Source organism: Calidris pugnax, unplaced genomic scaffold (genome assembly GCF_001431845.1).
Source record: "Calidris pugnax isolate Ruff unplaced genomic scaffold, ASM143184v1 scaffold434, whole genome shotgun sequence".
In the NCBI taxonomy this organism is placed as follows: Eukaryota; Metazoa; Chordata; class Aves; order Charadriiformes; family Scolopacidae; genus Calidris; species Calidris pugnax.
In genome coordinates this window covers 1-27,912 of record NW_015091143.1, presented here as the reverse complement: position 1 = coordinate 27,912, position 27,912 = coordinate 1, and the positions used below count along the sequence as shown (strand labels likewise).

Genomic DNA, 27,912 nt, shown 5'->3' with positions numbered 1-27,912 from the left:
GTTCAGGATGAGCCTGGATGATCTGGGCTTTAGTCAAGGAAGAGCCTGGACTTGTTCCTTGAGAAGATACAGCAGAGTCAGGGGTTCAGATGAGGGTCTGTCAAGTCCTTGTCCTGTCCCCAGAAGTCGATTCCTGGGAAATCAGATCAAAGCAGTGTGAAGATGGCTATGGCCCCAGGAGCCCTGTTTTCCCAGCCTCAATTGGTAATTAAACAATTTAAAGGGTATAAAGAGAGGCATGAAAGGATGTTGGAGTCCTCCCAAACAGCCCTACAGAGGCTCTCCTGAAGGCTGCTGAGGTCATTCCCAAGCTGTGGACAGGTCCTGTTCCCCCTGATATCTCAGAGGCATTTTCAGCTGCTGGTTGTCTCCCACCCCCAGCTGCACCACAACCTCTCTGAGGTGCCACTGGGGTGTGAAACTCCACTTCCAGCTGCTGTTGAGTCACCAAATCCATTGGACTCCACTGATGCGAAGGGGCTTTGGAGACTGAAAAATCCTGGTGCCTTCAGGAAAGGGTGAAAATGAGATGGCGGTCTCCAATTCCCTTCCTTCTCTGGACAGGTTGGATCGATGGGCCGAGACCAACAGGATGAGGTTCAACAAGGCCAAATGCCAGGTCCTCCCCTTGGGTCACAACAACCCCAGGCAGCGCTACAGGCTGGGGGCAGAGTGGCTGGAGCTGCCTGGCAGAAAAGGACCTGGGGGTGTTGGTCGACAGCAGCCTGAACATGAGCCAGCAGTGTGCCCAGGTGGCCAAGAAGGCCAACAGCATCCTGGCCTGTATCAGGAACAGCATGGTGAGTAGGGCCCGAGAGGTGATTGGCACTGGTACGGGGGACCCACCCACTGGTACCCACCTCGAGTACTGTGTCCAGGCGTCTCCAATTCCCTTCTTCCTCAGCTGTCGAATTGAAAATTCCCAGAGCAATCTAAGTTAATGTATTGTCTAAAGTCCTGCTGAAAAGGGGCTGGGTCTCAGTTTAACCAACAGCATAGAATCAGGAAATCTCTCTCTTCCTGTTCCTTCAAAATTGAAAGAAACTTGGAGACTGAAACTGCGACAGCTGCTCTTCATGGCAACCAGGACTCCTGAGGAAATCCTCCGGGATGAAGCCTGCTGCTCTGTCTGCCTGGAAATATTCCAGGACCCCGTGTCCATCCACTGTGGGCACAGCTTTTGCCGGTCGTGCATCACTGGGATCTGGGAAGGACTGACCACCAACTTCTCCTGCCCCCAGTGCAGGGAGACAGTGTCCCAGAAGAGCCTCCGCCCCAACTGGGAGTTGGCCAACATGATTGAAGCAGCCAAGAGATTGAACATGCAACGGGACAGAGTGGTGGAAGGAGGGGAGAACTTGTGCGAGGAGCACCAGGAACCCCTGAAACTCTTCTGCCAAGATGACAAAATGCTTATCTGCATGGTGTGTGACAAGTCCAAGGCTCACCGTAACCATTCTGTGGTTCCCGTGGGTGAGGCTGCCCAGGAGTACAAGGTGAGGGGGTTATGAGTGTGTTGAGGCACAAAGGTCCAGAAGGTCCTGGTATTGCTGCTCTTGATGGGTGGAGATACAGCTGTACAGTCTTTGGCCTGTGCGATAAACCACCTGGGGACTCACCAGTCCTTGCCTCTTGATACCAACTCTTGAGGTGGCATTGCCTGTCCTGAAGGAGGAGGTGGATGTAAGAGCACCACACTACTGGGGACCAAGGGCTCCTCTACGCCAGGGTTCAGCCAGAAGCAGGGGATTGGGCAAGGGCAAGAAACAGAGGTGTAGGATTTCTCACCACCACAATCCCTTGGACACATTTTAACCTCATGATTTGCAGTGCCAGGGGTTTCCTGAGCCTCAGCAGGGTTTGTTTATCCAGCATTTGTAAAAGGCTCTCTCCTCGGGGTGCGGGTCCCTGATCATGGTCAGCTCTGCCGAAGATCAGTAGGAAAGGAGAGAAAAAGATCCTCAGCCCTTCTCCCACCCCATAGTTCCCTGAAAGGCCTTGACCTTCATCAAAATAGAAAAAGACAAAAAATAAAAACAAAGGAAACAAAAGGACAAAAAATAGGAAAAAAAAAGAAAAAAAATAGGGAAAAACAGGAATAAAGGCGAACTAAATTGCCTTGAAACAGTCATGGGGGCCACAAAACTTTGACAACACTTACCTCAAGAGCCATCAAGAGTTCCCCATTGCTTCTGCTGAGGGTGCCAGACCATGATGCCATTCCAAAAGGGACTTCTTTCTTTTTTTCCTCTCAGAAACAAATTCAGACCCAACTGCACCTTCTGAAATCAGAGCAAGAGGAGCTTCAATCCTCCATGAAGGACAGGCAAGACAGAATCAAGGACCACACTGTAGGTGCCCATCAGTTTTCGTGGGCAGAGGGTGGGGGAAGAAAGGAGGAACATCTCCTCCTCCTTCTCCTATCTCCCAGGGGTGGGTGATGCTCAAAGGCTGAGGGGAAGAGAGAGGAGGTTTGTATCTTCCCCAAATGCCTCTTTTTGGTGGGTCTCACTAAGGCATGGCCCACCCTTCACTCTTGATGCTTTTGTCCTGCTCTCTGCTTCCCTTTCCCTGCTTTGTCTTGCCCTTGGCAGGAGAGGACAGAAGCTGCAAAGCAGGAGATTGTGAGGACATATAGGAAGTTGCACGAGCTCCTGGAGAAGGAGGAGTCCTCTTTTCTGGCCCAGCTGGAGCAGCTGGACAAAGAGATGGTGAACGCACATGAAGAAATCTACCAGAAGCTTTCGGATGAGACGATGAGCCTGGGCACACTGATTGGGGAGATGGAGAAGACATACCAGCAGCCAGACTTGGAGCTCCTGAAGGTGAGAGCCCAGGCTTTCAGAACTTGCTGTGAAGGCCTGGGATGAGCTTGGTCTCCAGCCCTTGCTTTTCTTCCCCAACCCGCTCAAAGAGGGACTTCCTTAGAGTGGGACCCTGGTATTCCAAGGGGAGGTATTTCATGTCACTGAGTCTCTTTTTCTCTCTCATCTAGGACATTGGAACCACCTTGAGCAGGTATGTGGTCCTTCTCCTGTCCCCATGTCACCACCACAGAGCAGCTCTGGGGCAGGACACTGGAAGAAAGCACGTAGGGACAGGTTGGCTGTTCTGCAGTACAGCCTTTGGACTTGACCAAAGCCACAGAGGGTTAGAAGGAGGGCTCTGCCTCTCTCTCCTTAATTCATGGTGAATTCAGACAGGGACTGGCAAGAGGCAAGGCCAGGGGCAAGCCAGGAGGGCAGCCCCTGGGGTGGATCCACAGGGTCCATGGCCAGGCATGGATGCTCCTCCCGAGCAGCTTGCAAAAGGGCTGAGCTTCAGTGGAGCCTCTGAAGCAGGGATGGGACTGTGGGCTCTCAGGTGGGTCTGTTCAGGGCTGTTAATTCCCATGAGGACCCTGACACAACTGAAGCAAATCAATGAACATCTCCAAAGGTGTGAGTGATCCTGCTGTGACATTTGCTGTCTGAGATGTGTGAGATGGTGCCATCATCTTCCCTCCACTAATTCTCCCCAGGGATTGCTGAGAAAACACAGAGCAGCAAACTCCAACCAGGTGTAAATCCATCTCCTCCTCCCTTCCAGGGGCCAGAGGGAAACGCTCTCCCTCTCACTTGATATTTCCCCGGAGCTGGAAAAGAAATTCTCTGATTTCACAGAGAAAACTGCAGTATTCCAAGGGGAGGTATTTCATGTCACTGAGTCTCTTTTTCTCTCTCATCTAGGACATTGGAACCACCTTGAGCAGGTATGTGGTCCTTCTCCTGTCCCCATGTCACCACCACAGAGCAGCTCTGGGGCAGGACACTGGAAGAAAGCACGTAGGGACAGGTTGGCTGTTCTGCAGTACAGCCTTTGGACTTGACCAAAGCCACAGAGGGTTAGAAGGAGGGCTCTGCCTCTCTCTCCTTAATTCATGGTGAATTCAGACAGGGACTGGCAAGAGGCAAGGCCAGGGGCAAGCCAGGAGGGCAGCCCCTGGGGTGGATCCACAGGGTCCATGGCCAGGCATGGATGCTCCTCCCGAGCAGCTTGCAAAAGGGCTGAGCTTCAGTGGAGCCTCTGAAGCAGGGATGGGACTGTGGGCTCTCAGGTGGGTCTGTTCAGGGCTGTTAATTCCCATGAGGACCCTGACACAACTGAAGCAAATCAATGAACATCTCCAAAGGTGTGAGTGATCCTGCTGTGACATTTGCTGTCTGAGATGTGTGAGATGGTGCCATCATCTTCCCTCCACTAATTCTCCCCAGGGATTGCTGAGAAAACACAGAGCAGCAAACTCCAACCAGGTGTAAATCCATCTCCTCCTCCCTTCCAGGGGCCAGAGGGAAACGCTCTCCCTCTCACTTGATATTTCCCCGGAGCTGGAAAAGAAATTCTCTGATTTCACAGAGAAAACTGCAGCCATCAAGGAGGCTCTGGAGAAATTCCAAGGTACCATGCGAAGGTCTAAAAAGGAAAATGCCATCGTGCTTTTTGTTGGGGAGGGATGGATTGAAGCCAGGGGAAAGAAACACATCCAACACAACATGGGCGCTGAATGAGGGGTTATTTCTTTCAAGATCCAACACTGAGATAGTGAATGACCAGCGAGCAGAAGGAGGGCTCTGCCTCTCTCTCCTTAATTCATGGTGAATTCAGACAGGGACTGGCAAGAGGCAAGGCCAGGGGCAAGCCAGGAGGGCAGCCCCTGGGGTGGATCCACAGGGTCCATGGCCAGGCATGGATGCTCCTCCCGAGCAGCTTGCAAAAGGGCTGAGCTTCAGTGGAGCCTCTGAAGCAGGGATGGGACTGTGGGCTCTCAGGTGGGTCTGTTCAGGGCTGTTAATTCCCATGAGGACCCTGACACAACTGAAGCAAATCAATGAACATCTCCAAAGGTGTGAGTGATCCTGCTGTGACATTTGCTGTCTGAGATGTGTGAGATGGTGCCATCATCTTCCCTCCACTAATTCTCCCCAGGGATTGCTGAGAAAACACAGAGCAGCAAACTCCAACCAGGTGTAAATCCATCTCCTCCTCCCTTCCAGGGGCCAGAGGGAAACGCTCTCCCTCTCACTTGATATTTCCCCGGAGCTGGAAAAGAAATTCTCTGATTTCACAGAGAAAACTGCAGCCATCAAGGAGGCTCTGGAGAAATTCCAAGGTACCATGCGAAGGTCTAAAAAGGAAAATGCCATCGTGCTTTTTGTTGGGGAGGGATGGATTGAAGCCAGGGGAAAGAAACACATCCAACACAACATGGGCGCTGAATGAGGGGTTATTTCTTTCAAGATCCAACACTGAGATAGTGAATGACCAGCGAGCGTTGGTCTGCTGTTCCCTGCCTGTCCTCCTCTTCTTCTCCTCTGCCACCTCAAGTTTATCTACATTTTTCCCAAGCTTGTTACTGACTCTGGATTTTTGTAGAAACCCACCATCAGACCAACTGATCTTTCTGCTCTCGCATTTTTTTCTTCCCTCTAGACTTCCTGGCGTTGGAACTTCCCTTGACAAGTAAGTGAACCGAACGCGTGCCCAACCAAGCCATCATATGAAATCAAAAATACAGTTAAAAAAAGCTCTGCTTCCCTCAAAGGTTAACCTAAAGTGCTCTGCTGCCTTCTCCCACCCTTCTCCCATCCTGGTCCTACCACCAGGCAATGCCTGGAGGGGTCTAAACTGAGTCAGAGGGGTGAGAAGGGAGACAAAAATCCCTGTGCCCCCCAGATCTGCTCCAATGAGCCTGACTCTCTCTCCACCTCCAGCACAGATGACGCTGGACCCGGAGACGGCCAACGCCATGCTTTATCTCTCAGAAGACTGCAAGCTAGTGTGGTTGGGAAGTCATGAGCAGGACCTGCCCTCCAACCCAGAGAGGTTCAAAGTCAATCCCTGTGTGCTGGGCTCGAGGGGCTTCACATCGGGGTGGCACCGCTGGGATGTGGAGATCTGTAGAGACGGTGTGTGGGCCACCGGGGTGTTCAAGGAGTCGGTTCCAAGGAAGCGTTTTTTGCCCATTGGTCCTGAAGACAACGTATGTGCTGTGTGTCATAACCGAGATGGGTACAAGAGTCTGATCTTTCCTACTGCCACCCCCTTGACTCTACGCAGTGTCCCCAAGCGGATAAGAATCTGCTTGGACTGTGAGAAAGGGAGGGTGGTGTTTTTTGATGCCCTGAGCAAAGAAAGGATCTTTGATTTTTCGCAGGCATCTTTCCAAGGGGAGAGAGTCTTCCCCTGGTTCCTGGTGAAGGCAGATGCTCAACTCAAACTTCTTCCCTAAGGCACAGGACAAAAAAAACCCAAACCTAAACCCAAAGCCATCAACTTACCCTTGGAATAGAAACCAGGGACTGGGTTTTGTCCCACTTACCCTTGGAATAGAAACCAGGGACTGGGTTTTGTCCCAGTTCCACCAAAGGGACAGGAAAGGGTAGTGGTGTTCACGTTCCTTTCCTTTAGTGCAAAATCGGAGCATTTCTGTGCCTTAAGTAATATTTTGATCCTTTAATTGCTAAATGGCGTTTCCTGGGTGCCTGCACTCTTGCACTGATGGGGAGTTAAAAATAAATGTAAAATTCTAAGTCATTTATGCCTTGTGTGTCTGCTTTTCCTTCGTTTTTTATTTCCTTCGGGTTTCCTTTGGAAATTGCTTAAGAGAACTGGAGGAAGAAAAAGTCATCCTGGTTCCTCTGGAAAACCCACTGCACAGGGAGATGAGAAACCTGCATTTTGTGCCCCCTCAAACCCAGCAAGTCTCTGGGAATAGATGTGAGGAAAAGTCAGCTGCAAGCCAGGAGCTGGAGTTATTTGCAGCTGGGTCCCATCCTGACTCCATGTGCAAAGTGGGGAGTCAGAATTGGCCAGAAACAGCTGGAAATGGGGGTGCTCCTTTTGGTGCTGGTTCAGGATGAGCCTGGATGATCTGGGCTTTAGTCAAGGAAGAGCCTGGACTTGTTCCTTGAGAAGATACAGCAGAGTCAGGGGTTCAGATGAGGGTCTGTCAAGTCCTTGTCCTGTCCCCAGAAGTCGATTCCTGGGAAATCAGATCAAAGCAGGGTGAAGATGGCTATGGCCCCAGGAGCCCTGTTTTCCCAGCCTCAATTGGTAATTAAACAATTTAAAGGGTATAAAGAGAGGCATGAAAGGATGTTGGAGTCCTCCCAAACAGCCCTACAGAGGCTCTCCTGAAGGCTGCTGAGGTCGTTCTGCTGTGGACAGGCCCTGTCCCCCCGATACCTCAGAGGCATTTTCAGCTGCTGGTTGTCTCCAACCCCCAGCTGCACCACAACCTCTCTGAGGTGCCACTGGGGTGTGAAACTCCACTTCCAGCTGCTGTTGAGTCACCAAATCCATTGGACTCCACTGATGCGAAGGGGCTTTGGAGACTGAAAAATCCTGGTGCCTTCAGGAAAGGGTGAAAATGAGATGGCGGTCTCCAATTCCCTTCCTTCTCTGGACAGGTTGGATCGATGGGCCGAGACCAACAGGATGAGGTTCAACAAGGCCAAATGCCAGGTCCTCCCCTTGGGTCACAACAACCCCAGGCAGCGCTACAGGCTGGGGGCAGAGTGGCTGGAGCTGCCTGGCAGAAAAGGACCTGGGGGTGTTGGTCGACAGCAGCCTGAACATGAGCCAGCAGTGTGCCCAGGTGGCCAAGAAGGCCAACAGCATCCTGGCCTGTATCAGGAACAGCGTGGCGAGTAGGGCCCGAGAGGTGATTGTCCCCCTGTACTCGGCACTGGTACGGGGGACCCACCCACTGGTACCCACCTCGAGTACTGTGTCCACTTTTGGGCTTCCTACCATAAAAAAGACATTGAGGTGCTGGAGCGGGTCCAGAGAAGAGCAACAAAGATGGTGAGGGGTCTGGAGCGCAAGTCTTATGAGGAGAGGCTGAGGGAGCTGGGGGTGTTCAGCCTGGAGAAGAGGAGGCTGAGGGGAGACCTTATTGCTCTCTCCAACTCCCTGAAAGGAGGGTGTAGAGAGGTGGGGGTCGGTCTCTTCTCCGAAGTCACAGGCGACAGGACGAGAGGAAACGGCCTCAAGTTACGCCAGGGGAGGTTCAGGCTGGATATTAGGAAGAATTTTTTTCCCCGAAAGGGTTATCAGACATTGGAATGGGCTTCCCAGGGAGGTGGTTGAGGCACCATCCCTGGAAGTGTTCAAAAGACGGGTTGATGTGCTGCTGGGAGATATGGCTTAGTGATGGTGTTGCTTTTTGTTTGTTGTGTGGGTGTTTATATTTGTCAAAATTAGGTTGATGGTTGAACAAGATGATCTTTAAGGTCCCTTCCAACCTAGAAGATTCTGTGATTCTGTGATTCTCAGCTGTGGAACTGCTACTTCCCAGAGCAATATAAATTAATGTATTTCGTAAGCCCTGCTGGGAAGGGGCTGGGTCTCAGATTAACCAATGGCGTAGAATCAGGAAGAGAAGTCTCTTTCCTTCCTGATCACTTGAGAGCAAAAGGAACTCTGTCGCTCTTCGTGGCAGCCAGGACGCCCATGGAAAGCCCCCAGGATGAAGCCTGCTGCTCCATCTGCCTGGAAATATTCCAGAACCCCATCCACATCGAGTGTGGGCACAGATTGTGCCAGTCGTGCATCACTTGGAACAGGGAAGGACTGACCACCAACTTCTCCTGCCCCCTGTGCAGGGAGACGGGGGCCCAGAAGAGACTCCGCCCCGACAGCGAATTGGCCAACAGCAGTGAAGCAGCCAAGGGCTTGAACCTGCAACCGGTCGGAGTGGTAGAAGGAAGGGAGAACTTGTGCGAGGAGCACCAGGAACCCCTGAAGCTCTTCTGCCAAGAAGACAAAAGGCTCATCTGCGTGGTGTGCAACAAGTCCAAGGTTCACCGTGACCATTCTGTGGTTCCCGTGGGCGAGGCTGCCCAGGAGTACAAGGTGAGGAGTTTATGGGCTTGTTTAGGTACAAAGGTCCAGAATCTCCTGGTGTTGGTGCTCTTGATGGGCGGAGATCCCTGTACAGCCTTTGGCCTGTGGGATAAACCCCCTGTGGACTCACCCATCCTTGCCTCTTGATACCAACTCATGAGGTGGCATTGCCAGTAGTCAGGAATAGGTGAACATAGGAGCACCACGCTCTTGGGGAGCAAGGGGTCCTCTCCCCCAGGGTTCAGCCATGAGCAGGGGCTTAGGGGAGGGTAGGAAAAAACGGCATAGGATTTCTCACCACCACAATCCCTCTGCAAACTCTATAAATGGCTCTCTCCTCCGGAGTGTATGGCTCTGTCCTCTGGGGTGGGGGTCCCTTATCGAGGTCAGCTCTGCTGAAAATCAGTAGGAAAGGAGAAAAAGAGATCCTCAGCCTTTCTCCCACCCCACAGCTCCCTGAAAGAGCCTTGGTATTTGTGAAAATAGAAAAAGAAAACAAAAAAGGAAAAGGGGGGAGGTAAATTGCTTTGAAACAGTCATGGGGGTCACAAATCTTTGACAACACTTACCCCTACAGTTCCCCGGTGCTTCTGCTGAGGGTGCCAGACCACGATGCCATTCCAAAAGGGACTTCTTTCTTTTTTTCCTCTCAGAAACAAATTCAGACCCAACTGCACCTTCTGAAATCAGAGCAAGAGGCGCTTCTATCTTCCGTGAAGGACAGACAAGACAGACTCAAGGACCACACTGTAGGTGCCCATCAGTTTTTGTGGGCAGAGGGTGGGGGAAGAAAAGGAGGAACATCTCCTCCTCCTCTCCCCCAGGGGTGGGTGATGCTCAAAGGCTGAGGGGAAGGGAGAGGGGGTTTGTATCTTCCCCAAAAGCCTCTTTTTGGTGGGTCCCACTAAAGAATGGCCCGCTCTTGATGCTTTTGTCCTGCTCTCTGCTTCCCTTTCCCTGCTTTGTCTTGTCCTTGGCAGGAGAGGACAGAAGCTGCAAAGCAGAAGATTGTGATGACATTTAGGCAGTTGCACGAGTTCCTGGAAAAGCAGGAGTCCTCTCTTCTGGCCCAGCTGGACACAGAGATGATGAACGCGCATGAAGAAATGCTCCAGACGCTTTTGGAGGAGACAACTGAAGAACTGAGGCCTGAACAATAGGCCTCGAACTAAAATTGACCTCTAGATGAACCTCACAACCCAACAATATATCTAATATGCATAGTACTAATTGTATATGGAATTTAATTGGATATGCAATGTATTACTGATCTATTTTAGTATCACTAAATATAGTTGTTGAGAGATATGTGGTCAAAGCCAAAATAGATAGAAGAATGCCCTTGGGTTCCTCCTTAAGCTCTGGATTTGGACGATGGTCATGTATTAGGGCAATTGGTGATGTATCTTCTTTAATCACTATAGTTAACCTTATGCAGTAATGATTAGGTGTGTTACCCTGCTTATTCTCTTTGCTGCTTAACGCTAGAGTACAAAACCCAAAACACTTAGTTTTAACTAAAAGCATTACCTTTACCTTGAAATAAATAGTAAAGTAAGCCGTCTCTTGGTATCTGTGTCCTTTCTGTTGACCCCATCAATTGGCAAAACAAGTGGCATGCTGGAGGGACAGGGTGCCATCCCAAGAGACCTGGACAGGCAGGAGAGGTGAGACCGTGCCACCTTCATGAAGTGCAACAAGGCTGACAGCAAGGTCCTGCCCCTGGGTCAGGGCAATTCCAAGCCCAAGCAGGTTTGTCTTTGGGGCAATTTATATTCTCTAATGATGAAGGAGCTCGTCCCAAACCTCACGTTACCTCGATAGCACCTTCTCTGCTCCTTTTCCCAGCCTGGAGCAAGTTCCCCTCCTCTCCCCTTTTCCCAGCAGGAGCGAAGCTCAGCTTTGCCAGGCTCTCCCCAGGGGGATGGGCAGCCCAAGCGAAGCAGCAATGGGCATCTGTCTTGGATTTAGCTGGGATGGGGTTGACTTTGGGTGCTGCCAAGGCCTGGTCTGCTCCTCACACCGCCCCGCTAGTGAGTGGGCTGGGGGGGCATCAAAAGTTAGGACAAAACCTCTTACTCTTTGCATTCTCTTTCCCCATCCCAGCTGGGGGCAGTGAGCGAGGGGCTGCATGGCCCCAGCTGGGGTTAAACCATCTCGATATCCCAGGGGCACGTCATGTCACTCGTCTGGCTGCCCTGGTGACCCCCCAAAAGGGGCTGTGGCCCCTCCACCTGGCCAGAGGACCGCTGTCTATGCAGGGGGTGTTGGGTGGTGCCAGCGCCAAGCTTCTGTCTTATCACTCTCAGAATGAACATTTTTCTACGCAATATGCTGATAATTTCAGAGAGTAGAAGAGCATTAGTGTTATGGTTTGAGAAAACCCGTAACAATTTATTGTCTTTTAGACAATTATTCTATGATCCGATGACCCCTCCCCACCCAGAAAGGAGAATTGGACAACACAAAGACACACGAGGGTTGAAATATAAAGAGATTTAATGAGAGAAGACTAAATAATTAACAATAATAGTAATGAACCAGTACTAAACCTAATACTAATACAAGATTTGTCCTCAGCCCATTCCATCAGCAGGAACCTGTGCACTCCCAGCACTGGACAATAAATATGGGACCCTGCAAGTGCTGTGGCTTTGGGAGGAAGCTCAGGGCTCCGGCACCAGGGCAAGGAATTCTCTGGACCATCGCCATCAAGGAAGAGAGAACAACAAACTTTTCCTATTTTTTTCCCTATTTTCTATTGATAGTGCCTCCCATGGTATGAAACAACCCTCTTGGCAGTCCAGTCATGGACTTGTTGGAGTGGGGCCAGAGGAGGCCACGGAAATGCTGTGAGGACTGGAGCTCCTCTGCTGTGAGGACAGGCTGAGAGAGTTGGGCTTTGTCATGGTTAACCCCAACCAGGACCCTGCAGTCTCTCAACTCTCTTTCCGCTGCTGGGATGGGAGAGAGAGAATCAGAAGAGTAAAAGTGAGAAACCTCGTGGATTGAGACAGAGACAGTTTAACAGGAAGAGAATAACATGGAATTCATTCACTACTTCCCACGGGTAGGCCATCTCGAGCTCCGGCACCAGGGCAAGGAATTCTCTGGACTATTGCCATCAAGGAAGAGAGAACAACAAACTTTTCCTATTTTTTTTTCCCTATTTTCTATTGATTGTGCCTCCCACGGTATGAAACAACCCTCTTGGCAGCTTGAGTCATGGACCCATTGGAGTGGGGCCAGAGGAGGCCACGGAAATGCTGTGAGGGCTGGAGCTCCTCTGCTGTGAGGCTGAGAGAGTTGGGCTTTGTCATGGTTAACCCCAACCAGGACCCTGCAGTCTCTCAACTCTCTTTCCGCTGCTGGGATGGGAGAGAGAGAATCAGAAGAGTAAAAGTGAGAAACCTCGTGGATTGAGACAGAGACAGTTTAACAGGAAGAGAATAACATGGAATTCATTCACTACTTCCCACGGGTAGGCCATCTCGAGGATGGTTCAACCATCTCCAGGAAAGCAGAGCTCCATCAGTGTAACGGTGACTTGGGAAGACAAATGCAGTAATTCTGAATGTCCCCTCCCTTCTTCTCCCAGCTTCAGATGCCAAGCAAGATGTCACACGGTACAGAATGTCCCCTTGATCAATTGGTGTCAGCTGTCTTGCCCCTGTCCCCCCGGCCTGCTCGCTGGCAGGGCTGTGTGAGAAGCAGAAGAGGCCTTGACTCGCTGTGAGCTCTGCTCAGCAGTAACAAAAACAGCCCTGTGTTACCAACACCGTTTCCAGCACAAATCCAAACCAGCCCCACACCAGCCTCTGAAGAAAATTCAGACCTGTCCCAGCCCAAAGCAGCACAGGTTGTGCTGCCTGGAGAAGAGACACCAGGAAAGCAGGGCTCCATCAGTGTAACGGTGACTTGGGAAGACAAATGCAGTAATTCTGAATGTCCCCTCCCTTCTTCTCCCAGCTTCAGATGCCAAGCAAGATGTCACACGGTACAGAATGTCCCCTTGATCAATTGGTGTCAGCTGTCTTGCCCCTGTCCCCCCGGCCTGCTCGCTGGCAGGGCTGTGTGAGAAGCAGAAGAGGCCTTGACTCGCTGTGAGCTCTGCTCAGCAGTAACAAAAACAGCCCTGTGTTACCAACACCGTTTCCAGCACAAATCCAAACCAGCCCCACACCAGCCTCTGAAGAAAATTCAGACCTGTCCCAGCCCAAAGCAGCACAGGTTGTGCTGCCTGGAGAAGAGACACCTCCAGGGAGACCTTAGAGCCCCTCCCAGTCCTTAAAGGGGCTCCAGGAGAGATGGGGAGGGACTTTTAACCAGGGCATGTAGAGATAAGACAAGGGGTAATGGCTTTAAACTGGAAGAGGGGAGATTTAGACCTGCAATAAGGGAGAAATTCTCCATGATGAGGGTGGTGAGAGCCTGGGCAGGTTGCCCAGAGAAGCTGTGACTGCCCCATCCCTGGAGGGGTTCAAGGCCAGGCTGGATGGGGCTTTGAGCAACCTGGTGTGGTGGGAGGTGTCCCTGCCCTTCCAACCCAAACCATTCCATGACTCTGTGAAGCCACCCCTCCCCACCACCAACCCTTGTCCCCTAAACCCCACACAGTCCCCAGCCCGGGAGAAAGACCTTTCTCCAGCACCTCTGTTATGTGGTTTCCATCAGCTTCTGGGGATTGCTACAGAGATAAGGCCGTGGCTGGGAGCAGCCAGCACCCCAGAGATCATGGTCATTCAGGAACAGAGAAGGTTCTTCGCCCCCGAGGGCTGGCCCCTGCCCGTGTCACCGAAAGAGCTTCCCCGAGGGACGGCCGCCGCTGCGGGTCACTGGAACCCACACCCGGGGGGGTGGACGAGGCGCTCGACACCCCCGGGGAAAGCAAGAGGCACGTTGTAGCGGGGTGTAGAGGGCAAAAAGACGGGAGTGCGTCCCAGGAGATTTCCAGGGCCCTCGATAGCTTCAGGCAAGGGTTTCGCTAACGAGCCCGAATTAACGACCGACAGGTGACACCGCCCGGCCATTCCCAGAAACGCTCCCGGCTCCTGTTGGGAGCTTGGGTGAGGTGTTGGACAGATTGCCTCTTCCCGCTCTATTCCCAGGCTCCCTTCTCCCTGCGGAATCGCAAAGTCCAGAGAAACAACGCTCGGCAGCACCACTGGAGCCTTTTCCTGAGATACTCCAGATCCAGCTGCTCCTAGAAAATTCAAAAGGCCAATTGTGTCATGCACGCAGTCGGGTTTTGTCTCTGTCCCCAGGAGAACGTCGTCCACACGCTGTAACCAGGTTACTGTCACATTTCCTTCGTGCCAATGCTCTAATTCTTTAGCTGATTGCCAAAAACCGTGGAACTATTTTTAAATCCTTGCAGTGACACAGTCCAACAGAGCTGTGTTTTCCCTCCTGCAGTGGGATTTCCCACTCAAAGGCTTCAACAGCTTCTGACTTTCTTCTGCTGCTGCTGGAATGCAAAAGAAAGCCTCCTTTAAATCCAATACAGGAAACCCTTCATCTGTTTCTTTTCTGGTGGTCAGCAAAGGACGTGGATGAGCCACCCCTGGGGGTACATCTCCTACAATTATATTAATAGCTCGCAAAGCTTGGACCTACTCATCCGATTGGGGGAAAATGGGAGTATTATATTCTGATTGACATTCCCCGCAACAGTCTGTGTTTAATGAGCTTCTCTATCAATGGTTCTAGTCCTCTTTTTGCTTCTAATTTTATTGGATATTGTTTTGGTCTTACCGGTCGTGCATTCGGCTTTAAGGCAATGTTTACCGGTTCCGCTGGCTGTGAGAGAACCTTGCAGTGATGAACTACTTCTGGTTATCCCATCCTTATCACTATCAGCTCCGGGTCTAACCATTCTCTCACACAATAAGAAGCTCAGTAATTAACTGTTTCCTCACACAGTAAAAAAGTGAGTAGGAAGCAAACAACATTTTAGTTCACACCTGGTGACAAACAAAGCAGAGGCCTGTCTGTGGTGAAGTAAAGAGAGACACGGAGGGATGTTAGAGTCCTCCCAAACAGCCCTACAGAGGCTTCACTGAGGCCAGGGGGGGTTGGAAGGAGGGGTCTTCCTCCCTCTACTTAATTAATGGTGAATTTCGACACAGACTGGCAGGAGGCAGGGCTGGGGACAAGCCAGGAAGGGATCAGGAGGGCAATTAGTGTTCTCTTCTGTCATTCCAGTGGCAAGGAGGGGAGAAGGGAAGAAACAAGAAGAGCCAGCAGCTCCATACCTGGCTCCAAGCCAGAAAAGGAAGGAAAAGCATCAGTCCAGACCTCTCAGCTCTGTCACTGTAGCTCAGAGAAACCTGCTGGGACCTTGGAGGGTCTTGGAGGCACCATCAACCTCCAGGGGCACGTGATCATCTGCAGTCCAGAGCAGTCTCTGCAGGGTGTTAGTCTGATGGCCCACCTTACCCCAAGGGCCAAGCTGATGTCCCAAGGGGTCAGGAGCTGCAGAAATTTCTTCTGACAGAAAAGGAAGGCCCTGACCTGCAGCAAACTGTACATTTAAACCCTTCAGGTCACCCAGGGGATGCTGGAGTCCTCCCCAAAATCCCTACAAAGGCTCTCCTGAAGGCTGCTGAGGTCCATCTCAAGCCCTGGACAGGTCCTGTTATCCCTGATATCTCAGAGGCATTTTCAGCCGCTGGTTGTCTCCCACCCCCAGCCGCACCACAACCTCTCTGAGGTGCCACTGGGGTGTGAAACTCCACTTCCAGCTGCTGTTGAGTCACCAAATCCACTGTACTCCACTGATTCAAAGGGGCTTTGGAGACTGAAAAATCCTGGTGCCTTCAGGAAAGGGTGAAAATGGGATGGGTGTCTCCAGTTCCCTTCCTCCTCAGCTGTCAAACCTTACTGCCTAAATCCCTGCTGGGAAGGGGCTGGATCTCAGTTTAACCAATGGAGTGGAATCAGGAAATCCCTCTCCTTCCTGTTCTTTCAAAATTGAAAGAAACTTGGAGACTGAAACCACCACGGTCACTCTTCATGGCAGCCAGGACAGCCGTGGAAATCCTCCGGGATGAAGCCTGCTGCTCCATCTGTCTGGAAATATTCCAGGATCCCGTGTTCATCCACTGTGGGCACAGCTTTTGCCGGTCGTGCATCACTGAGACCTGGGAAGGACTGACCACCAACTTCTCCTGCCCCCAGTGCAGGGAGACGGGGGACCAGAAGAGCCTCCGCCCCAACAGGGAGTTGGCCAACGTGATTGAAGCAGCCAAGAGATTGAACGTGTCACAGGTCAGAGAGGAGGAAGGAGGGGAGAACTTGTGCAAGAAACACCAGGAACCCCTGAAACTCTTCTGCCAGGAAGACAAAAGGCTTATCTGCCTGGTGTGTGACAGATCCGAGGTGCACCGTAACCATTCTGTGGTTCCCGTAGATGAGGCTGCCCAGAAGTACAAGGTGAGGGGTCTTATGGGCGTGTTGAGACACAAAGATCCAGAAGCTCCAAGTGTTGGTGCTCTTGATGGGTGTAAATACCTGTAGAGACTTTGGCCTAAGGGATACACCCCTTGTGGACTCACTCATCCTTGTCTCTTGCTACCGACTCTTGAGGTGGCATTGCCTGCCCTGAGGAAGAGGTGGACTTAGGAGCACTACGCTCTTGGGACTAAGGGGTCCTCTCCCCAAGGGTTCAGCCACGAGGAGGGGCTTAGGCAAGGGTAAGAAACAGAGGGGTAGAATTTCTCAACCCCACAATCCCTCAGACACCTTATAACCTCATGATTTGCAGTGCCAGAGGTTTCTTGAGCCTCAACATTGCTTCTTTATCCAGCAGCCATAATCGTTCTTCTCCACTGGGGTGCAGGTCCCTCATCAAGGTCAGCTTTCCTGAAGATCCATAGGAAAGCAGAGAAAGAGATCCCCGAGGCCACGGGGGGTTGGAAGGAGGGCTCTGCCTCTCTCTCCTGAATGAATGATGAATTTGGACCCGGGCTGGCAGGAGGCAGGAGCAGGGAGTGCTGAGAAAACACGGAGCAGCAAAGTCCAACCAGGTGTAAATCCATCCCCTCTTCCCTTCCAGGGGCCAGAGGGAAACGCTCTCCCACTCACTCGAGATTTCCCCGGAGCTGGAAAAGAAATTCTCGGATTTCACTGAGAATTCGGCAAACATCAAGGAACTTCTGGAGAAATTCCAAGGTATCCAGGGCAGGTCTAGAAAGGGAAATGCCATTGTGCTTCTTGGTGGGAAGGCAGAGCGTGGGGGAAGAAAGGAGGAACATCTCCTCCTCCTCCTCCTCCTCTCCCACAGGGGCGGGTGATGACCAAGGGCCGCTGATGTTCCCTGCCTGTCCTCCTCCTCTTCTCCTCTGCCTCCTCAAGTTTCTCAACATTCCCCCAAGTCTCTTCCTGACTCTCGGGACTTTTGCAGAAACCCACAATCAGACCAACTAATCTTTGTGTTTCTCCCATTTCTCTCTTCCCTCTAGATTTCCTGCAGTTCGAGGTTCCCTTGAGAAGTAAGTGATCCCAACACGTGCCCAACCACTAGATTGATCTAAAGCGCTCTGCTGCCTCCTTTCCCCTTTCTCCCATCCTGGTGCGACCTCCAGGCGATGCCTGGAGGGGTCCCAACTGGGTCAGAGTGGTGGGAAGGGGAGAAAAAGCCCTGTTTCCCCCCAAGTCTGCTGCAATGAGCCTGACTCTCTCTCCACCTCCAGCACAGATGACGCTGGACCCAGAGACGGCCAACCCCTCGCTTCGTCTCTCGGAAGACTGCAAGCTCGTGCAGTGGCTACACTATGAACAGGACCTGCCCTCCAACCCAAAAAGGTTCAAAGTCAAGCACTGTGTGCTGGGCTCGAGGGGCTTCACATCGGGGTGGCACCGCTGGGACGTGGAGGTCCATGGAGAAGGCTATTGGGCCATCGGGGTGGCCAAGGAGTCGGTTCCAAGGGACCGTTTTTTTGTCCTGAATCCCAATGAAGGGGTATGGGCTCTGGGTCATCTCCTAAATGAGTACACGGCTCTGACCTGTCCTGATGTCACCCCCTTGACTCTACGCCGTGTCCCCAAGCGGATACGAATCTGCTTGGACTATGAGGAAGGGAGGGTGGTGTTTTTTGATGCCGAGAGCAAAGAACGGATCTTTGCTTTTCCACCGGCGTCTTTCCAAGGGGAGAGAGTCTTCCTGTTGTTTGTGGTGATGGGGGATGCTCAACTCAAACTTCTTCCCTAAGGCACCGGACAAAAAAACCCCAAAACCCAACCCCCAAAGCCCTCGAGTTACCCCTGGGAAAGAAACCAGGGGCTGGGTTTTGTCCCAATCCCACCAAAGGGACAGGAAAGGGGAGCGGTGTTCAGGTTCCTTCCCTTTAGGGCAAAATGGGAGCATTTCTGTGCCTTCAGCTCTATTTTGTTGAGCAGGTCTGTGGTCCTTCTCCTGTCCCCATGTCACCACCACAGAGCAGCTCTGTGGCAGGACACGGGGAGAAAGCACTTGGGGACGGGTTGGCTCTTCTGCAGTACAGCCCTTGGGCTTGACCGAGGCCACGGGGGGTTGGAAGGAGGGCTCTGCCTCTCTCTCCTGAATGAATGATGAATTTGGACCTGGGCTGGCAGGAGGCAGGAGCAGGGAGTGCTGAGAAAACACGGAGCAGCAAACTCCAACCAGGTGTAAATCCATCCCCTCTTCCCTTCCAGGGGCCAGAGGGAAACGCTCTCCCACTCACTCCAGATTTCCCCGCAGCTGGAAAAGAAATTCTCGGATTTCACTGAGAAATCCGCAGCCATCAAGGAAATTCTGGAGAAATTCCAAGGTACCAAGGGCAAGTCCAGAAAGGGCAATGCCATTGTGCTTCTTGGTGGGGAGGGATGGAGTGAAGCCAGGGGAAAGAAAGGCATCCTGGGTGCTGAATGAGGGGTTATTTCTTTCAAGATCCCACAAGGAGACAGAGAATGAGCAGCGAGCGTTGGTCTGATGTTCCCTGCCTGTCTTCTTCCTCTTCTCCTCTGCCTCCTCAAGTTTCTCAACATTCCCCCAGGTCTCTTCCTGACTCCCGGGACTTTTGCAGAAACCCACAATCAGACCAACTAATCTTTGTGTTTCTCCCATTTCTCTCTTCCCTCTAGATTTCCCGGAGTTCGAGCTTCCCTTGACAAGTAAGGTGGTTGAGGCACCATCCCTGGAGGTGTTCAAAAGACGGGTTGATGAAGTGCTGGGAGGTATGGTTTAGTGATGATGCTCCTTGTTTGTTGTGTGGGTGTCTATTTTTGTCAGTTAGGTTGATGGTTGGACAAGATGATCTTTAAGGTCCCTTCCAACCTAGAAGATTTTGTGATTCTGTAAGTGATCCCAACACGTGCCCAACCATTAGATTGACCTCAAGTGCTCTGCTGCCTCCTTTCCCCCTTCCCCCATCCTGGTTCCACCACCAGGCGATGCCTGGAGGGGTCCCACCCGGGTCAGAGGGATGGGAAGGGAGAGAAAAAGCCTTGTTTCCCCCCAAGTCTGCTGCCATGAGCCTGACTCTCTCTCCACCTCCAGCACAGATGACGCTGGACCCAGAGACGGCCCACGTCGTGCTTCACCTCTCGGAAGACCGCAAGCTCGTGCGGTGGGAACGCCCTGAGCAGGACCTGCCCTCCAACCCAAAAAGGTTCACAGTCTATCCCTGTGTGCTGGGCTCGAGGGGCTTCACATCGGGGTGGCACTGCTGGGACGTGGAGGTCCACAGAGAAGGATTTTGGGCCATCGGGGTGGCCAAGGAATCAGTTCCAAGGGACTCTGGGTTTCTCCTGAATCCCGATGAGGGGATATGGGCTCTGTGTCATACCCGTAATGGGTACAGGGCTTGGACCTCTCCTGCTCGCACCCCTTTGACTCTACGCCGTGTCCCCAAGCGGATACGAATCTGCTTGGACTATAAGGAAGGGAGGGTGGTGTTTTTTGATGCCGAGAGCAAAGAACGGATCTTTGCTTTTCCACCGGCGTCTTTCCAAGGGGAGAGAGTCTTCCTGTTGTTTGGTCTTCCCGTGGTTCATGGTGGGCGATGATGCTCAACTCAAACTTCTTCCCTAAGGCACAGGACATAAAAAACCCAACCCCCAAAGCCCTCGAGTTCCCCTTGGGAAAGAAACCAGGGGCTGGGTTTTGTCCCAATCCCACCAAAGGGACAGGAAAGGGGAGCGGTGTTCAGGTTCCTTCCCTTTAGGGCAAAATGGGAGCATTTCTGTGCCTTCAGCTCTATTTTGATCTTTCAATCGCTGTTTAATCAAGAAGTGCTTGTTACACGATGGCTGCCCTGATTAGGAGTTAAACATAAAAGTGTTATTCTAAACCATTTCTGTCTTGTTTGTGTGTACTTTTTATCTTGGTTATATTTTTTCCTCTGGGGTTTTCTTTGGAAGTTGCTTAAGAGAACTGGAGGAAGGAAAAGTCATCTGGGTTCCTCTCCAAAATCCACTGCACAGGGAGATGAGACCCAGGGGTTCAGGGGAAGGTCCATCAAGTCCTCCTCTTGTCCCCAGAGGTCTCTGCCTGGGAAAGCAGATCAGAGCAGGGTGAGGATGCCTATGGCCCCAGGAGCCCTCTTTTCCCAGCCTCAGTGGGTAATTAACCAATTAATTGGGTTAATGAGCGTGTAATGAGGGACACTGGGGGGATCTGATAATGGGCTCTGCCCTCTCTCTAACCCCATTGGCCCCTTGCAGCGTTTTGATCCTTCTCCTTTCCAGGCTGCATCATCCCAGTCTTTGCCCATCCATCCTGGGCTTGAGTTTGGTGCCCTCACCCTCTTTGTCCCCCCCCACCGTACTGGGAAGCCCCAAACTGGTCCCCCTACCCAGATGTTGGCCTCACCTGTGCTGCTGGAGGGGAGCAACCCCTTATGGGGCTGATATCACAGGAGGGTTTGGGTTGGAAGGGACCTTACAGACCATCCAGTCCCACCCCCTTGCCACAGGCAGGGACACTTCCCACCAGACCAGGTTGCTCCAAGCCCTGTCCAACCTGCCCTTGACCATCTCCAGGGATGGGGCATCTCCAGCTTCTCTGGGAAACCTCTTCCAGTGTTTCACCCCTCTGGAAGACAGAGAAGCCCCTGTTAATTGGAGAAACTCCTGGAAGCTGGAGAAGCCCCAGAAGGTAGAGAAGCCTCTGGAAGTTGGATAAGCCCCAGGAAAAAGGAGAAGCCACGGAAAGCAGAGAAACGTCAGAAGGTGGAGAAGGTCCAGGAAGGTGCTCCTGTCGCTGACTCATGGACAACTTGCTCCCTCCTTTAAGACATCAAAATCCTGTTCCGTGGCTGGTCCTGGTCCAGGAGGGTCTCCCACCCCAAGTTCCATGAGATTTCTTCCCAAAGCCCAAACTCACCCTCATCCAGGAGGCGCCAACCCATCCTGGTCCTGATGAGGAGCCGTCCCGCCCTCCTCCAACCTCCTTATCTGCTCACTCACATCTGGTGGGACCAAAAGAGATGGGAGGCTGGAGGCAGGAGGAACCATCACATGCACCTGCCCTCTTCTCACTCCTCTGTGTGCGGTGAGGGCTGGGAGTTGTTTTCCCCACTGTTTTTAACCAGGAGGAGGAAGGTCCTCCTCTTCCTCCCTGTAAACCCAAGCTCCTTTGATCCTATCCCAGAGGTAGGTTTGCAACTAGGAGGCTTCTTCCCCACGAAGCCAAGTGCTATGATCCTATCCCAGAGCTGGGTTGTGAAAAAAGCCACCAAAATGGGCCACTGGAGGAGTTCAAGAGGTCTCCGGTCTTCCTCTGGGCTGGCACAAGGAATCTAAGCTCCAAGGACCAGAGGAGCTTGAGGTGGAATGAAACGCCACAGAATTTGGCCAACAACCCCCAGAGATTTGACACCTACTGCTGAGTGTTGGGTCATAAAGTGTTCATGGTGGGGAGGCACTACTTGAGGTGCAAATGGGGAGCTGTGGATTTTGGGCTGTGGGGGCAGCCGGAGATTTGGCTTGGAGAAAGGGTTGGATTAACCTCCACCCATCCCAAGGAATCTGGGCCCTTGGCATCTGTGGGGACAGGCTTCAAGCTTTCACCCCCTTCCAAACAGTTTGGTCTTGGAAGGGGAGGCTGAGGACCATCTGGGTCTCCCTGGGTGACGAGAAGGGACACGTGGCTTTCTTCCATGCCCATAACAAGACCCTTTGGCTTTTGCTTTTCCTCTGATTTCTTTCAACTGAGAGAAAATCCTGCCTTTCTTCTAGGTTTGGGAGTCCAGGATCCAGCTGGCTCCCTGAGAGAGAGAGATGGACATGGCACGCTCTGGACAAGCCTTTGGTCTGATGCAGGAAACCACACTGCATATCGGGACTCGAATAAAGGCGATCAAACGAGTCCCAGTCTCCACCTCCAAACTCATTCTCCTGGCTTTTCCAAGAGCAGGAGATTGAGAAAAAGGCACCATAGGTGGATTTTTTAACATTTGGGTGCCCTCCACGATTTCTCTGGGGAATCTCACCCTGGGAGGAGCAGGAGAAGAAAGCCCAGGATTTGGGCAACAGCCCCTGGGGACACCACTTCTCCTTACCTTGACGCTCCACCGTGTTGACTCTTGATGGAGACCAATCATGCTCCTGCGGGGCTGGAGAAGCTGGCTCTGGTTCTGTTTTCCCTTTTTTTTTTTTTTTTTTTTTTTTTTTTTTTTTTTTTTTTTTTTTTTTTTTTTGTTTTGTTAGAACTTGGGAAAATGGTTCTGTGCCACCAGCAGCCCGGAAATTCCTGGTGGTTTTGTTGCTTTCCCTTGACCTGCCTCAAGTAAAGCTCAAAGGAAAGGACTTAACGAAGCCTTTTCTTGCTCCATCTCAGCTGTGAGACTGAAAAATCACAGTGCCTCCAGGAAAGGCTGAAAATGGGATGGGCATCTCTAATCTCCAGCCTCCACAGCTGTCCAACCTCTACTTCCTGGAGCAATCTAAGTTAATGTATGGCCTGAAGCCCTGCTGGGAAGGGGCTGGGTCTCAGCGTAACCAATGGTGTAGAACCAGGAAGAGCAATCTCTCACCTTTCTGGTCACTTGAGAGAGAAAGGAGCTTGGACAGTCACTCTTCATGGCAGCCAGGACGCCTCTGGAAATTCTCCAGGATGAAGCCCGCTGCTCCATCTGCCTGGAAATATTCCAGGACCCTGTGTCCATCCACTGCGGGCACAACTTTTGCCGGTCGTGCATCACTCGGACTTGGGAAGGACAGAACACCAACTTCTCCTGCCCCCAGTGCAGGGAGATGGAGGATCAGATGAGCCTCCGCCCCAACAGGGAGTTGGCCAACGTGATTGAAGCAGCCAAGAGATCAAACAAGGAACCAGCCAGAGAGGTGGAAGGAGGGGAGAACTTGTGTGAGAAACACAAGGAACCCCTGAAGCTCTTCTGCCAGGAAGACAAAAGGCTCATCTGCCTGGTGTGTGACAGATCCGAGGTGCACCGTAACCATTCTGTGGTTCCCGTAGATGAGGCTGCCAAGCAGTACAAGGTGAGGAGGTCATAGGTGTGTTGAGGTACAAAGGTCCAGAGGCTCCTGGTGATGGTGCTGTTGATGGGTGGAGATCCCTGTACAGCCTTTGGCCTGTGGGATAAACCCCCTGTGGACTCACCCATCCTTGTCTCTTGATACCAGCTCTTGAGGTGGCATTGCCTGTCCTGAGGAAGAGGTGAACGTAGGAGCACCATGCTCTTGGGGACCAAGGGATCCTCGCCCCCAGGGTTCAGCCACAAGCAGGGACTTAGGGGAGGGTAGGAAACAGAGACGCAGGGCTTCTCCCCACCACTAGGTGGCATTGCCTGTCCTGAGGAAGAGGTGAACGTAGGAGCACCATGCTCTTGGGGACCAAGGGATCCTCTCCCCCAGGGTTCAGCCACAAGCAGGGACTTAGGGGAGGGTAGGAAACAGAGACGCAGGGCTTCTCCCCACCACTATCCCTCTGCAAAACTCCATCAATGGCTCTGTCCTCTGAGGTGGGGGTCCCTTATCAAGTTCAGCTCTGCAGAAGATCAATAGGAAAGGACAGAAGAGTTCCTCAGCCCTTCTTCCACCCCACACCAACCTGAAAGTGCCTTGACTTTTGTCAAAATAGAAAAAGAAAAGATTATGAGGGAGGTAAAGCTCCCTGAAACAGTCATGTGGGTCCCAAAACTCCTCCAACACTTACCTTAGGAGACGTCAAGAATTCCCCATTGCGTCTGCTGAGGCTGCCAGACCATGATGCCATTCCACACAGGCCTTCTTTCTTTCCTCTCAGAAACAAATTCAGACCCAACTGCACCTTCTGAAATCAGAGCAAGAGGCGCTACAATCTTCTGTGATGGACAGACTAGACAGAATCCAGGACCACACTGTAGGTGCCCATCAGTTTTCCTGGGCCGAGGGTGGGGGAAGAAAGGAGGAACATCTCCTCCTCCTCCTCTCCCCCAGGGGTGGGTGATGCTGTAGGGCTGTGGGGAAGGAAGAGGGGGTTTGTATCTTCCCCAAATACTTCATTTTGGTCAGTCCCACTAAGGAATGGCCCACCCTTGGCTCTTGATGCTCTTCTCCTTTTCTCTGCTTCCCTTTCCCCGCTTCTGCTTCTGTCCAGCTGGAGCAGCTGGACCCAGAGATAACAAAAGCTCATGAAGAAATCCTCCAGAGGCTTTTGGAGGAGACAACGAGCTTGGGCACGCTGAGTGAGGAGATGGAGAGGACGTACCAGCAGCGAGACTGGCAGCTCCTGAAGGTGAGAGCCCAGGCTTTCCAAACTGGCTGGGAAGGCCCACCTTGAGCTTGGTCTCCAGCCCTCACTTTTCTACCCCAACCCACTTCAAGAGGGACTTAGAGTGGGTCCCCTGGTACTCCAAGGGGAGGTGTTCCATCCCACTGAGTCTCTTTTTCTCTCTCCTCCAGGACATTGGAACCACCTGGAGCAGGTATGCAGTCCTCCTCCTGTCAGTACCTTCTCATGTCACCACCACAGAGCAGCTCTGTGGCAGGACATGGGGAGAAAGCACGTAGGGACGGGTTGGCATTTCTGCAGTACAGCCCTTGGAGTTGACCAAGGCCTCGGGGGGGGTTGGAAGGAGGGCTCTGCCTCTCTCTCCTGAATGAATGATGAATTTGGACACAGGCTGGCAGGAGGCAGGAGCAGGGAGTGCTGAGAAAACACGGAGCAGCAAACTCCAACCAGGTGTAAATCCATCCCCTCTTCCCTTCCAGGGGCCAGAGGGAAACACTCTCCCACTCACTCGAGATTTCCCCGGAGCTGGAAAAGATGTTATCTGGTTTCACCAAGAAAACCGCAGCCATCAAGGAACTTATGGAGAAATTTCCAGGTACCAAAGGCAGGTCCAGAAAGGCCAATGCCATTGTGCTTCTTGGTGGGGAGGGACGGAGTGAAGCCAGGGTAAAGAAAGGCATCCTGGGTGCTGAATGAGGGGTTATTTCTTTCAAGATCCCACAAGGAGACAGAGAACGAGCAGTGAGTGTTGGCCTGATGTTCCCTGCCTGTCTTCTTCCTCTTCTCCTCTGCCCCCTCAAGTTTCTCAACATTCCCCCAAGCCTGTTCCTGACTCTCGGGACTTTTTGCAGAAACAATCAGACCAACTTTCCCATTTTTCTCTTCCCTCTAGATTTCCTGGAGGTCGAGGTTCCCTTGACATGTAAGTGATCCCAACATGTACCCAAGTATTAAATTGACCTAAAGTGCTCTGCTGCCTCCTTTCCCCCCTCTGCCATCCTGATCCCACCACCAGGCGATGCCTGGAGGGGGCCCAACCAGGTCAGAGGAATGGGAAGGGAGAGAATGAGCCCCGTTTCCCCCCAAATCTGCTGCCATGAGCCTGACTCTCTCTCCATCTCCAGCACAGATGACGCTGGACCCAGAGACGGCCAACCCCTTGCTTCGTCTCTCGGAAGACTGCAAGCTCGTGCGGTGGGAATGCTGTGAGCAGGACCTGCCCTACAACCCAAGGAGGTTCAAATTTCATCCCTGTGTGCTGGGCTCGAGGGGCTTCACATCAGGGTGGCATTGCTGGGAAGTTGAGGTCCACAGAGAAGGCTTTTGGGGCATGGGGGTGGTCAAGGAGTCGGTTCCAAGGGACCATGGGTTTTGCCTGAACGCCGGCGAGGGAGTATGGGCTCTGCGTCATACTGATTATGGGTACAAGGCTCTGACCTCTCTGAATGTCACCCGCTTGACTCTATGCAGTGTCCCCAAGCGGATACGAATCTGCTTGGACTATGAGGAAGGGTGGGTGGTGTTTTTTGATGCCGAGAGTAATGAACAGATCTTTGCTTTTCCACCGGCGTCTTTTGAAGGGGAGAGAGTCTTCCCGTGGTTCATGCTTACAGGGGATGCTCAACTCAGACTTCTTCCATAAGACACAGGAAAAAAACTACCATCAAACAAAGCCCGAAGCCACCAATTTACCCTTGGAAAGAAATCAGAAGATGGGTTTTGTCCCAGTCCCACCAAAGGCAAAGGAAAGGGGAGTGGTGTTCAGGTTCCTTTCCTTCTGTGCAAAATGGGAGCATTTCTGTACCTTCAACTCTATTTTGCTCTTTTAATCACTGTTTAATCACTAAATGGCTGTTACAGGGTGGCTGCAAACTTGCCCGGATGAGAAGATAAAATTAAAAGTGCAATTCTAAGTTTTTTCCACCTTGTTTGTGTGCTTTTTATCTTGTTTTTTTTATTTCCTGCAGGGTTTTCTTTGGGAGTTGCTTAAGAGAACTGGAGGAAGGAAAAGTCATCCTTCTTCCTCTGGAAAACCCACTGCACAGGGAGATGAGAAACCTGTGTTTTCTGCCCCCTCAAACCCAGCAAGTCTCTGGGAATAGAGGTGGGGAAAACTCAGCCGGAAGCCAGGAGCTGGAGTCATTTGCAGCTGGGTCCCATCCTGACTCCATGTGCAAAGTGGGGAGTCAGAATTGGCCAGAAACACCTGGAAATGGGGGTGCTCCTTTTGGTGCTGGCTCAGGCTGAAGAATTGGCCAGAAACACCTGGAAATGGGGCTACTCCTTTTGGTGCTGGCTCAGGGTGAGCTCTGACATGCTGGGCTTTAGTCAAGGAAGAGCCTGGGCTTGTTCCTTGAGAAGATACAGCAGAGCCAGGGGTTCAGAAGAAGGTCCATTAAGTTCTTGTCTTGTCCCTAGATGTCCCTGCCTGGGAAAGCAGATCAAAGCAGGGAGAGGGTGCCTATGGCCCCAGGAGCCCTGTTTTCCCAGCCTCAATAGGTAATTAAACAATTAAAAGGGTATAATTGTTACCTGAAACACAAGCTCCGGAGAACAGAAGCAGTTTAGAGAGGAGATTAAGTGCTTAATTCGACTTTGGATCCTAGGTGGCAATTCCCAAATCTAGCACCCGTGAATGAGGACATTCACCCATTATTTGTACACAAAAGACTCTCTTTATTCCATCTCCCTGATCTGTAACTCCACCTGAGCTGACATATTCACTAGTGTGACCCAGGAGCCCATCTTGCAGCCGTGCAGCATTGGCCAAACACTTCTAATCATCACCTTCTTGAGCGGTCAGGATTTGGGGGACCCCTGAGACCCCCTGTGGGCAGGAAAACACCAAAGGGAATGGAGAAGGGCTCCATTAATCTCTGTCATAGCACCGGCACCCATGTGTCCAGGGCTGGAGGGAGAAGAACCTGAGGAGGCCCCGTCAGCCTAATCCTCGCAGCCCTGTCCCCCAACCCTCCTAAACCCAGCATGGAAAGTGGCCCAACTCAACACCCCTGGGGAAGGCAAGAGGCGTGTTGTAATGGGGTGTAGAAAACAAAAAGACAGGAAGAACCAAGGGGGGGAAACTGGGCCATTCCACTAAAACTGTAAAGTTGCTGGGAGTTACAAAGTGTTGAAAATAAAGTGCATGTCCTTGAGGGGAACTGGGCTCATTATAACCCCAAACCCGCACCTCCACATCTTCAGCCCCTCCTCGCTGAGCATGAGCTGTCAATTCCCATTGAATTAGACCTTTAATTGGAAGGGAGAATACAATCAGGAGGAGGAGGAGGAGCCCCCACTGATGAGGACAGTCTCCTAATTAGCCGATG

The 27,912-nt window shown here is 52.0% G+C and overlaps 3 protein-coding genes and 1 pseudogene across 8 annotated transcripts; all 4 read left to right on the top strand.

Moving 5' to 3' along the window:
* The first annotated feature begins 1,052 nt into the window (after positions 1–1,052).
* On the top strand, positions 1,053–26,504 carry LOC106897896 (zinc finger protein RFP-like). Of its 6 annotated transcripts, none has more exons than XM_014958875.1 (8): positions 1,053–1,496; positions 2,256–2,351; positions 2,595–2,825; positions 2,996–3,018; positions 18,562–18,677; positions 18,991–19,083; positions 19,411–19,517; positions 22,087–22,488. In XM_014958875.1, exons 1-7 carry the CDS (start codon positions 1,077–1,079, stop codon positions 19,488–19,490), a joined length of 1,059 nt encoding a protein of 352 aa, XP_014814361.1. In that variant the 5' UTR covers positions 1,053–1,076; the 3' UTR covers positions 19,491–19,517; positions 22,087–22,488. The 6 variants fall into 6 exon arrangements, with proteins under 6 accessions (XP_014814361.1, XP_014814359.1, XP_014814362.1 ...); XM_014958873.1 differs by having other exon boundaries at positions 19,406–19,517; XM_014958876.1 differs by lacking the exon at positions 22,087–22,488 and adding an exon at positions 20,269–20,306.
* On the top strand, positions 15,086–16,724 carry LOC106897901 (annotated as a pseudogene).
* Positions 16,785–18,264, top strand: LOC106897902 (tripartite motif-containing protein 7-like). Its single transcript, XM_014958891.1, has 3 exons — positions 16,785–17,058; positions 17,349–17,378; positions 17,580–18,264. Exon 3 carries the CDS (start codon positions 17,585–17,587, stop codon positions 18,095–18,097), a length of 513 nt encoding a protein of 170 aa, XP_014814377.1. The 5' UTR covers positions 16,785–17,058; positions 17,349–17,378; positions 17,580–17,584; the 3' UTR covers positions 18,098–18,264.
* Positions 22,559–24,772, top strand: LOC106897900 (tripartite motif-containing protein 52-like). The gene is made up of 3 exons (XM_014958890.1): positions 22,559–23,349; positions 24,116–24,211; positions 24,449–24,772. Exons 1-3 carry the CDS (start codon positions 22,930–22,932, stop codon positions 24,629–24,631), a joined length of 699 nt encoding a protein of 232 aa, XP_014814376.1. The 5' UTR covers positions 22,559–22,929; the 3' UTR covers positions 24,632–24,772.
* Positions 26,505–27,912: the final 1,408 nt, after the last annotated feature.